Raw genomic sequence first — 12,777 nt, forward strand, 5'->3', positions numbered from 1 at the left:
TCTGTGCCAGAGGCAGCAAACATGAGCCTGGGCTGGCACAGGAGAGACAATCTCAGCATCAAGCTCTAAACTGGATTTCCTACAAAAGCTGAGCAAGTCACCAACTTATCTCTGTTTCCATTTGTCCTTTCTTAAAATGGAGGTAACACTATCACACTTAATGCAGAAATAAATTTCTTGCCATCAGACCTCAAAACATTGCTGGATTTTCTACAGCATATTTGGATTTGCATTTAAGTGCATCTGAAGGCAAGATTTGAATTTGGCTCTGAATTTTTTAACTCCCTGGATACAGAGTGGAGTCCTAGTACCAATTTAACACAGCAAGTTGTATATTGCAGCAAGGTGCCACATGTTTGTTTTTGTCAGTCACATATGAGAATGGAGAAAGCTGTTTTTCCTCTGACTTTGCCCTTACTGTTATGGATTAACAGATGTCTTTGTAGAGAGAAGGGGGTTCGGAACAAGGCTTTGCATTCCTCACACTGGAACGGTCTCTCTTCAGAATGGGTCTGTGGATGAAAGACAACGTGTGTCAGAGGAAAGGCTCATGGTAATCCATCATTGCAGTAACTGCAGTTCATTTTCTAGATGGGACTCAGGAGGGGATATCACAATTGGAAGCACCAGGGGATGAAGAAGTAAAATAATCATTCTGCCTTCATTCAGGATCCTGAAAGCCAGCACAGCAGTTACTCAGTAACTGCACCATTCGGGTCCTCACAAGTGTCACATGAGGTGTGCACATAAACAGAAACAAAAACACAGAATAACCAGAGGAAAAAACTAGAAGCTCAGCTGCATTGCTTCAGCTGCACTAACACTGGCCTGGAATACTTATTAATATCAATAAATCCTTTGAAGTTGTCCGCACACAAACCTCTTTCTTTTCATTACAGTTTTAAGGGAAAACCAATCCGATTTTCAAGATGACACCTAAAATTTGGCAAAGAAAATTCCTCAAATCGTGACACTACTCTTATATATAGATACAGCTTCTTTTATTTAAAAAAAATAGCAAACAACAAAAAACACCAGAAAAAAAAACAAAGCCATGGAAGCAACAGTACCGAGATTTTTGTTGGCTGTAGAAAAAGTCATTGTAGCTGAAAAACAGCCTCAAAGCTATGAATAAAATGAAAGGCTAAGCTTGGATGAATCTCCTAGACTGCAGAATTGATGAAGGAAACTTCTTTTCTGAAGAAAAGAAAATCTTGGGAAACATCCAGCTTTATTTTACTTTTATAAATTCCAAAGCACTTTCCCTGTTTCCTAGTGTTTTTAACATCTGTCCCGCTGTAGATAATAAGTTGTACTGATTAATTTACTATCTACCCAATTTCCTACTATTTTTTGCAAAGGAAAGCAGGTTTTTAAAGCATCAGCGTCCAAATACTTTATTAGCTCACAAGAACCTTATTACAAGCTGGAGTGCCCAGAGGAAAAGGGGATGGACAGTAAGTGTTTTATAATATGCAGGAAATTAGGTAAATGAGTTAATCTGGTAGACTAAGGGCAAATATTAGCATAGTACATATTTATATAATCCATTTCTGCTATCCAGAATCCATGCAACTGTTATTCTACCCCTTCAACTGGGGGGAAAAAAGGGGGGCTCTGGGGAGACAGCAAAATTCTTGAGAGGCTGGCTGATGGCCTTGAACCCAGTTTGATTTTAACACCAATGTCCTCTCACACACAGCACCAAAACCTGAACGTCCTGCAATGGTACAGAGAGGCCTTGGGCTCAAAATCAATTCCTTGACCTCAGCCTAAGTCATTGAAAGCAAAAAGGCTGCTGGAAGACCATCACAGGTGTGGAACATATCTCACGTTCCTTGAAATCTGCTGCATGTTCCAGCCCACACTCTCCAGCAGGTTGGCATTAGCTGGCACCCTGCTCAGCCCCCCTGGCAGTGAGGCCAAGGATTGACAGGACATGAAGAGACTGAACTGCCTTCTCACCTCAACAGGGGGTTCCTCCAGAACAGGCTTGGGACACATGGACGAGACACTGTGGGGAAGCTCGCAGTGCTGCTGCCTGTGCTGTACCTGTTCTGTGGATAAATAGAAGGGTTCAGTCTCCAGAGCTGTCAATCTGGCACCTTTCACGAGCGCAAACGTCATGCTGCTTTTTAAAAAATGCCCTGCTCTGGAACACTCACCACGTGAGTGACAGTTCTGTACAAATCACTGGGCTCCTCAGAACTCCTCCTTAGCATCTCCTTTATACTCTCCTCACCTTTTGATCAAAATACACGGATTGATCTGCACGTCTTAACTTCCCTACAAAGAAAATCACCTAACTAGGCATACCCACATGCAAGGGTACACAGATCATCCCAGTAACTGAGGATGGGCTCTCATGCAGCATTTCATGGCAGCCTTTCCTACCACAGCATCTGTGGAGGCTTAAGCCCAGCCCAAGGCTACTTATTCCCAACAGATCAACTGATGGAATACAGTTGTTTCAAATCATTATGCTCGCCAGGACCAAACAACCCTGGATTAGCCATAAACCCTTTAAAATCCTGCGTCTGATGACCTATTTCTGCCGACTGTCATGTCCTCATATTTTGTTCTCTGAACTCATCCTCTGTACACGGCAACAAAGGAACAGATGGAGCAAAACCACCTTCTGTATGGAGGTAATCTGCATTACATGGCTCAGAACACGCACCCTCATCCAGTCTAACCTGCACCAAAGGTGACCACTTTCATCTGCAGCACAATCCCTTTCTGCCTCCTCATTTCAGATACTGCTCTCTTGCCTTGTCACAGAAATGGAACTGTATTTAAGTCACATCATTTAAGTCACAGCCTGAGCTTTCACAGAGGACATCTGAGCTGGTTCCATACCCCAGGACACTTCCCAGCCTGGACACCTCCAAGGAAGTGGCAAAGCCAGCTTGCACATGCACCTATGCAGAGCAGTGCAGCACCTGCTTGCAGGAGCAGCAGATCACAGAGCTACCACAGTTCCTGCCTCACATGTGCAGCTCTAAGAGCATAACAAGTGCTAAGTTCAGGCTCCCATCCCAGTGCTCCACTGAACAGAGCAGACAGGCTCCTGGCAACTCCACTGCATCTCCCAGTGAAATCCTCTGAAATGAGAGGAACTAATCTCCTTCTGCACTTTTGAAATGACCCAACAGACATCCACATCTGAAAGACGTTTAAAAACACATGTTGTGGGAGCCATTTTTATTCTGAGACTTCCAACATGAAATCAAGTTAACCCCCCCCCCCCCCCCCCCCCCCACACACACAGGAATTACAGAAACAAAAGCAACAAGTTTCCATCTAAAACACAAATCAAGAATTCCAAGGCACAAAATGTATCTGGACTCTCTTATATATAAAAAGGATGCAAGCCAGCTGCAAAATCCAAAGGTTTTTTAAGCAAGTTGCTATCAAATTTAAAGGTATGTTTTCTATTAAATGCTGTTGATTTAAGTGGTTTTAACTCCTATACCCATCATTCCTACTACAGGTATCTATGCTCCCTGCTACTAGCCCAGTAACTTAATCCTGAAACTCAGAAAAGGACCCTGAAATTATTTAGAATTCAATTCTCCTCCTCCAAAAGAAAACAAACCTAGCAAGACATCTTACAGGAAACACACATCTAAAAATCATTATAAACATAAGCTGAAGAAATACATAGACGTGTAATACACAAGAAAGTTTTACATTTACACTGTTCCTGGATCAGCATTCCTGTGAACAAGCAAGAGAACCGCTGTCTCTTTCTCTAGGCACAGCCTTCCCAAAATCATGGCACTCCAAACTATTTCAGCCTTCCAAACCACCACATCTTGGAGTTGTATGGTACAACTGGCTTTTGTACACATACACCCAGACTCTCCTCTGCTGCCTGCTCCCTCTCCTCCTGTTGTTTCCTCAGTGGAGAGAGGTGTGCCTAAAAAAGCAACTCAGGCCATCCATGTAAGTCTCCTGCCTCTCCTGTTCACCTCCTCACTCAGCAAGTGGATTTAGAGACCTACATGTGGATGGGTGAACATTCACAGCTGTTTGGGTAATCTTTATGCAAACACAGGAACAAGTTTCTCTCAATATAGAGCAGAGTTGATTTACAGCCAGTATTAGGTGCAAACAGGTCCAGGAAACAAGCATTCCAAAATGCTTGAAGGAATTCCATCAAAATTTGGTACCCACTAAAGCTGTCTAAATTTTAATATTTTTCCCATTAAGTGGAACTTCTAATCCTTGTTTATGCTGGTGGTACTGCTGCTTTAAACACAGAATTGGGTCAAAGTGTTTACTCCTTCATACTTAATCCTGAAGTCCATTTTCAACCCAAACTCCCTGCCAGTCATCAATGGCTAGCTAACATCAGGAAGCATGTAAAAAGTATTCATTTAAAACATAGACCTATCTTTCTAGGTAATATTTTATGCATTTTTCTTAGAGTATATCCAAGCTGCAAGATTCTGTTGAATTTCCTTTAAGTCTAGACCATAAAATATAATGAATGGGAGATAATCTTGTCCTTCAGCAGCCTGCTGCATGCTTTCTTGTTTTAGACAGTCATCACCATTTCATCCTGTGAGAGGCATTATTATTATTGCTCTTACATGATTTATGGCTGCAAGTGCAAGAGATGGTGCAAAGATCCTGTGCCAAATTCCCAGATGGAATATAACATGAGCCACACTGCGAAAGGCTTGGAGGTATGGCTATATCAGGGTTTTTCTTTTTTCTTTTTACAGTCTTGTAATACTGAAACAGCAGTCCTGGATAGAGCCTTGCCATGAGAAATGGCAAACCCAGGTTAAAACTAATGACAGGCATCACAGAAATTAAGCCAAACAGATTTGAGCTTCAACACAGGCAGAACATCCCTTTGTGAGTCTATTTTTCAGGTAACATTTCTTCTGATGTTGTTTAAATATGTGAACACTGCACCAAGTTCAAATTTAGTGTAGTTTGAAAGCATCTGCTGCTAAGTCCAACAATGACTGCAAGAGGACTACACATAGTTTTATTCAATTACACTACTAAAAAAAAAGTATTTGAAGACATCTTTAAATCAGTGACATTAACTTGGTAATCTAGTACTTTAAAAAAAAAAGAACAAAAAACCACTACCAAAGCAAAGCAAAAAATTAAAAACAAAACAAAAAAAGTCAAAATGGGATTTATTTGATGCTTTTAACCAAGCAACTATGCTTTACTTCTCCTTATTTAACTTTTTTGCTTACTGGAATTGGTTCAGCCTTTTGAAATTTTAGATATAACAAAGAACACTAAAACTACATTCTCCAATACTTTAATCCCATGTTTATAAGCATGGCAGAGCTTAACGATGAACCACTTAAAAGAAAAAAAAAATCTGCAAATCTGAGGCTGGCAGACCTGTAAACAACAACAGCAGAGTGCTTTACCTTCTTGTGATTCTTGTAAACATTTCTGTGGGCAAATCCCTTTCCACAAAGCTTGCATTTATAAGGTTTATCTTCACTGTGTATTATTTTGTGTGCAGTCACTTGATCAAGTCGTTTGAAGGACTTATTGCAAACCTCGCAGGTGTAGGGGCGTTTTTCTGCAGAAAATGAGTGGGGGACATTTAATCTCCTGTTTATACAGGGGGAGAAGATGAAAGGCAGAGACAGTCATCTCCTCAGAGAGATTTCTGCAATTAAGTCAACCCAATTAAGATTAAACCAATTAGAAAGACACCTAATGCCCTTTATGTTAGACAGTTAAGTCACTTCACAAAAGATGAGCCATGGTGTATCTCAAGAAATTGGCACATTCTTTGCAATACTCATTGCTAAAACTAAACTCTGATTAATTAGCTTAAATCAAAAGAGAATGACTTCAAAGAGGAAAACTGTGTTTCCAGATTACAAATGTGAAAGAGGCCATGACAGTTTAAATGTTTTAAAACTTAATTAACAATATACATATTAGCTTCCAAACCCAAAAGTTCCTACGCAAAAAGCCTTTATGCTTCAACTGGTGACTGCAACTTAACTGCACTAATGCTCATCCAAAAGTGTCAATAGAAAGCCAGGAGCCTCTGAGATACAGATTATGTTACAAGAAATGAGATTTTGCTGTGGACTGATACCAAGAAAACAGTTCAACTCTAAGCCTGTGCAGCTGTAAAAATCTGCATTTGTTTAAATGCTAATGCATTTGACAGAACAACGTTTGGGTTTCCACTGTGTTGCTTGATGTTTCTAATCACTGGTGAGTGACACAGAAAATGCTGGATTTGCAGTGGCCAGATATCCTGGCAGAGCCACCTTGTGCCACACTGCCAAACCCAAAGATAGGACACTCCCTGCTGGCACAAGGGAACCTTTGTGGGTGGTCTGTGGTGGATGAGCTGCTCTCCTCTGACCAGAAGCTATGAGCCCACTAACACATACACAGATAAACAGGAAAACACAGTGAGTAGCACAGATCACTGACAGCACACTCAGCTCCCAGCCTCGTCTCCTCAGCAGAAAACCTCAGGCACTGGCTTTTCGCCTCCTCTCTCTGCCATGTAGCAACCTTTTGCCCCACTCCAGCTCACTGACCTCATCTAGCCCAGCTAGCAGGACAAAACAGCTTGAGACAAAGCAGCAGCAGGAAGAGGACTACACCACATCACTTGGAATTTTGGAAGGCTTGGGAAGGCTGCCTTAGACAGTTTCCTTGGAACCTGAGATTGACTTAGATAGCAGAGATTTCATGAAGCCTTCCATAAGAAACTAATCCAGGTAAAACTGCGCATAGATGAAATAGATATTCATGTATTTCAGAGCTCTGTGCATTTCTGTACATTACCTGAATGAGTTATCATGTGGCGCTTCAGCTGGTTCGCCGAAATGAATTTCTTGTCGCATTCTTGACACTCAAAGATCTCATGGACCTGCAAAATGTTTTATGATAATTAAATGTGTGTCTAAAACAAGACCATACCTCTTACACAGATATAAATACTCTAACAGAATGGAGCTACTTCTTAGCCAGTGGATATACTAATACTCCAGAATATTCTGTGATTTCACCCTTGCTTGTCTCTTGCTGAAAAACATCATCTCCCAAAAAGTAAAAATTCCTAACTGCCAACAAAAATCATCATTACAACTATACTGCAAGTTTGTATAACCTGTGTTTCTATCTACCAGATCCATCCAAAATTTATTAGGAAAGCATTAAAGAACCAAGCAGACTAACTTGTCAGGACATTTTCTTCTAGTCAAGATACATGTAAAAATAACACAGAAACCACTTCATAGCTTCTGTCAGAATTTTAAAAAACAAGTCCTATCACACTCTTGCAGGACTGTTTCTCTTAAAAGCTTTTAGAGGCCAGACAGCGGAGGGGCAGCATTGTCTCAAACTACAAATGCAGTATTTTCAACATCACAGACCATTACAGCATTTAGGACTAAATGCTGGAGAAACAGGAGGCAGCTGACTGGTAAATAAGAAATAACAATTGTCCAGTAGAATAAAACACTGTTCAGTGTTAAACAAAAAGGTCAGAAATTAACCCAAAAGAGATGCTTGGAACTGGCAGGTAAAAAAAAGGGGGTCAGGGGTTGGAAACCAAAGAGGATTGTTAAGTGTGACTCTACTCATGCCAATTTTGCAGCAAGTCCAGCTCTACCAAGTTTAAAAAGTTGAGAGACTCAAGGGCTCTTCATACACACTCTCAAACTCTGACCAAAGTAGGATCTTGATGGTGGAGTTACAACTGACACCGAAGAAGGCTTCAAGCATCAGCACTTTACTGATTTTCCAGCCCAGCCTTTTATGCCCTCCTGTTGATGTCCTGCACCTGTGTGCCCTCTGCTCCCTTTGGTGCTTGCTCAGTGCCCCTGGGCACGCGTTACCTTCAATGCTGCTCACTTACTGCTCACAGCTGCAGCCCATTGGGGATGAGGCTCAGCTGTAGCCCCACTCCCAATGACCAAACTGTGCACATACAGGATCTACCCTGGTTTGGTCCCTTGGCAGACAGCACTACAGCTGAATGGAACTGTACAGGTCCATGTAAGAAATCTGCTGAGAAATCCAGAAAGGCACCAGCACCAGTCTTAACCGTAACACACAAAACCTGCAATTCCAAATCCAAAAAAGCCTGATTGCCCTACGCTCCAAGGTGTCCTTAATCTTCTTTCTTAAAAGAAGAATGAGCTGCTTTACCATGAACACATTAAGAGTGTGTTCATTTCCCATTACATTAAGAGTAAGAAGCTCAGTCCACAGCTGTACAGCCAGGAAGAAAGAGACTCCCCCAGCCCACCTACAAACACTGGAAGTGCAGCACTCTCAACTCTGACTGGGAAAAGAAACCAGCAACTCTGAGATGTGCTTGAATGTTTCTCCCCTTTCCATTACAGTGGAGAGGCCTGGCAGCCTGTGCTACTCACACGTACCTGCTCACTTTGAAATGTAACTTCCTGTGAATAATTCAAATCCCAAACATGAGATCCTTATATTGAAAGGAATCTTTTAGCAGGAATCTGCATCAGTGAAGATTAACAGTCCCCTCACTTTTCTCCTCATTATTATCACCGTTAAGTGATTGCACTTTGCATTTTACTCAGACATCAGAACTCAGTATCAGAATACAGTTAGACAATTAAGGCACAGGCAGTGCACAAGACACACGAAGCTAAAAATGAGTTTAAATTTGACATGAAAGCTACAGATGTGAATGACCATGTCTTCAGAAAGTAAACATGCATCAATCCCCTACAGCCACCCACTTCACCTCCCTTCTCTGTCTTTGTCAGACTTTTTCTGTTGTTTGGGCTTATTTTCTGATATATTTTACCTTTTTATTCTCCACTTTTATTTCTTTACATTGAAATGGGTGGGAGGAAAAAAAAAATCTGTCTTTTTCTCCTGGTTTTACCTATTACTTTCATACTGGTCTTACTGCCTCTACAAATGTTTTTGCCAATGCTGACGATCCTGCCCCTCTTCCTACAAAAGGAAATTAATTCAAGCAAACAAACTGAGCACTACTATGTGCAATCTCCTTCACTCTCTGATATAAGTGTGTAAATCTGGAATAGCCATTTTCTGGATGTTTTAAAAGAAAAGCCAATCAAGAAGAGCAAAGAAAGTTTCATGCACAAAATCTTCATGCTGATTCTTTAGGTAAGTGCTGAACTGATAACATCAATCATATTTGAGAAACTTGTGTGTCACAATGTCTGCCCAGAATTACAACTATCTAAAGAGAACAAACATTTAATAAAATGGACACTCTAACCAGAACATTTTGCATTTTAAAGGCCTGTTGTGCAAGACCTGTGCCAATGTGTAAAACTTGTAATACACGTGGCAGGGAACACCACTATAACAAAATATGGCCCTATTAGGCAAGAAGTGCAGGGCATACTAACACAAGCAAGGAGAAAAACAAATTAAAAAGGAGGGGCCCCACCATTTCCTTTGCAACAACATATTTTAATTGATATCATTTATATCCTCAATGGATTCGGGTTATAACCAGGGTATTATTAAAGACTTACAGTTAATCTGATAAACAGTACAATGCAGCTTTTTGCAAAAACAGATTCTCCTGGGTTTTAGCGATTTATCAAATTAATCTTGCAGGGACTTCCTCTGGGTATAATGGATTCAGAATCTCATATTCACGGTCCAACTGTATTTCTACATGAACACCCTTATTTCCAATAGATGCTTTTCTAACTGTTAACCCCTCCTGTTCTGGTTATAAAAGATTATGTGCATAAAACAAAAAAAAAAGACATTCAAATTTGGGTTTGAGGAAGAAGGTTTTTTACTACTGCATAACTACAGTAGAAGTAACTCCCCTAAGTGGTATTTCAAAAAGCAATAAGAAAATTACTGTATTTTGTAGAAAAACTGAAGGCTCATGAACCTATATTATGGTCTGTATGTATGCCATGGTTACATAACACACTTTAAGAACGCTGAAGAACAGCAGGCAACTGTGACTTAATGCTGGAGTAACATACTAGCATTTGGGAAGAGACACATGAAAACTGTAGGGGGATATTTGGCTTGAGCAAGTGTGACTACAAAAGCAAATACCCACACTAAACCAGGTTGGCTTTGTAAGCATGAAAGAGATCACCCAAAGGCTTGCATTACAGCAGCTTTCAAGTGACATGAACAGCACAGCCTCACATCTCAGGGAAGTCAGTGCCTGCTGTGAGCCAGCCTTCATCTCACTGACCTTTCGATGCTCCTGGAGATTTGCTGCTGAGGAACATTTCTTATTGCACACTGAACACATCAGCTTCTTCCTAGAATTTCCTGAAACAGAAACAAAATACCACCAACATCTTCAAGAGGAAGTGCTAAGAAAGAACCTAAATATTTCCACTGAGCCTATGACATTTCACAGGTCATTTGACTGACATAAGATTTTTACATTTGTATCCCATCTTCAAAGTACTCTGCATCAGGAGTTCTCTGTGGGTGTCCAACAAACCAGTCACTGGTGGAATGTAAATTAAGAAAACCAGAACAATAAAGAAAAAAACCTTTCAAATAGATGTTATCATACACCACCAATCCCACATGAAGAGCACAGTTCGCAACTGAGAACAGCTCACTTGGCAACTGAACAGTTCATTTCATCCAGAAATCAATACAGGACTTAGTGCAGCAGTGACAAAAAAAACCCTCAAAATCAAGTCAAAACCATTTCCTACTTTTGTTTATTTAGAAAGCATTAAGCATCCTACTACATAAAATATCATTAATAGTCTTTAGCTGAGTGAAGCAGGGCAATCATATTAGCACCAAATCATGAATTCAAATATTTTCTAAAATGCAAATTACAAAACAAGCTATAGGTCAGCTACCAGACATTTTCCTTCCCTTTTCACAGCTGCTTTAAAAAGTCACAGACCACTTAATTGAGTTTATCTATTACTTACCTTTAGAGATTCTTTCTAGTTCCCCACAAATAAACCTAATTCTTTGTTTATAATTTAAGATACTCATGCAAGACAGTTCCTAGCTTAGGTAAAACACATCCATACTACGCTGAACAGCAGAAACATTATAAAAGTAAAAACTTATAAAACTTATGACAAGTATTTATATACACAAATAGACACATACCACTGGAATACACTTAGTCCTTCAATGTGGAATTCATATACCACTACATAACTGACAAAAACTAAGCCTAAATATAACAGTGTTCATAGACGAAAAAATTTATTACTGATACCAAAAAAAGGGGATCATTTTTGTAAGAATATTACAGAAAGGTTTCTCTACACTGCAAGAGTTTGGCAGCAGAAAGAGACTGAAAACCTTTAAAAGCATCTCAGTGCTGTCACCATCAGCTGAAGACTGTTCTCTGTGCACTCTGGAATTCTGTTGTCCCCACACATAAAGGTGTTCCTTTGACAAGGAGAGGGGGCACACAAACAGAGTGCAGAATGCCAGAATTGGGATCTGTGCTGTGGACCTGAGAGCAGTGTTTTGCCCTTCCATGAGAAGAGGGTGACATTTCAGTGAAAACCACCCAAACAGATATGAAAACACCAGGGCCTAAGAGGACCAGTGGATGGTCTGGTCTGGCTTCCTGCAAAACAGATGCTACAGAGTTTTATGCAACCCTCATCAAGCTTAATCGTTTGATTAGGCAAAGAAAAGACAACCTATTGTGTCCTGAAAAGGCCAAAAAAATCAAGAACTCACCATTTCCTGTGCCAGTGGTTGATTTTGCTCACTCCTGAAACATTTTGCTTCATCTGCTCTTTGCCTAGTTTAAACTTCTCAAGATCCCTGTTATATTTTCTGCAGGAGACTAATGATTCATGTGGCCTAGAGTAATTTCTCCTGGGGCAGGAGGAGGAATACTAACTCTTGCAATTAAGTTACTTCTTTTACTTTGTAATTTTCTATTTGATACAAATGAATCCATTAAAAAAGAAATCAAAACAGTGTTTACTCTGATTTGCAAATTTAAGGCTAGGAACACGTCAGTGGGGATTTTTTCTGAAGGAACATTAAACTCTTTCTTACCACTGTGAACATTTTCTTTGTGTTTTTTCAGGGCATCCTTGCTCTTGAACCTCTTCCCACAGCTATCTGCCTTGCATATGAACCTGGCATCTCCTCTGCATGCCTCCTTGTGCTGCTCATAACTACATGGCATAACAAAGAGAGGGGAAAAAAAAAAAACAAAACCCAGATCAGGCAGTCTCTCCAGAAACCAGAGCTGTAGCAAGTACTCAGAGCTGAACACATGCTGCACTGCAGAATTCCAAGGCCACCTCATGCATTACTTACAGCAGAGAGGAATGAAAGCATTTGAGTCCTTGCCCTGTTAGGATTCCCAAACACTACCAAGCTTTTGGAAAGCTAACATGCAAAGGGAGGCCAGCAAGGACATGACAGCAGTCCTGTAACTCGGACACAAAACCTCGATTCCGAGCTGAAGGCAGTATTGCAAACAGAGCACTGGAAACTTCTTGAGGAGTCTCCTGGGCTGATATTCTCTGTGCACTGAAGGACACTAAGAGACAAAAAAAGGGAAAAAACAAAGTAAGGGCAACATTCTACAACTTACACAGGCTTGCAGTAACTACAAACTGCATATACCGTTAGAAAAAGTAGGTTTACAATCTGTAATTAAATGTATAATACAAAGTAATATATCTATCTAATCGTAAGAAAATCCATATATAAACAACAAAAGAAACCTAGTTATGTTTCTGTGCAGAAGCATAATTCTAAGATATATGACTCTAGTGACAAACCTGCATATTTATACTCTGAAGGACA

General features: G+C 40.4%; 1 protein-coding gene across 3 annotated transcripts in view; it reads right to left on the minus strand.

The window, feature by feature from the left end:
• PRDM5 (PR/SET domain 5) overlaps positions 1-12,777 on the minus strand; it is a 58,904-nt gene that overhangs the window by 28,425 nt on the left and 17,702 nt on the right. For 2 of the 3 annotated variants that reach the window (XM_071452312.1, XM_071452311.1), the window contains exons 6-10: positions 12,016-12,137; positions 10,205-10,284; positions 6,805-6,889; positions 5,409-5,566; positions 419-512 (exon numbers count right to left, since the gene is read on the minus strand). In XM_071452312.1, the coding sequence (XP_071308413.1) occupies positions 419-512; positions 5,409-5,566; positions 6,805-6,889; positions 10,205-10,284; positions 12,016-12,137 (539 nt within the window). Of the gene's footprint in view, positions 1-418; positions 513-5,408; positions 5,567-6,804; positions 6,890-10,204; positions 10,285-12,015; positions 12,138-12,415; positions 12,509-12,777 lie in introns of all 3 variants that reach the window. The other variant, XM_071452310.1, reaches the window with a different exon arrangement.

Source organism: Agelaius tricolor, unplaced genomic scaffold (assembly GCF_023055355.1).
Source record: "Agelaius tricolor isolate 1412-34295 unplaced genomic scaffold, bAgeTri1.0.p SCAF_34, whole genome shotgun sequence".
Lineage (NCBI taxonomy): Eukaryota > Metazoa > Chordata > Aves > Passeriformes > Icteridae > Agelaius > Agelaius tricolor.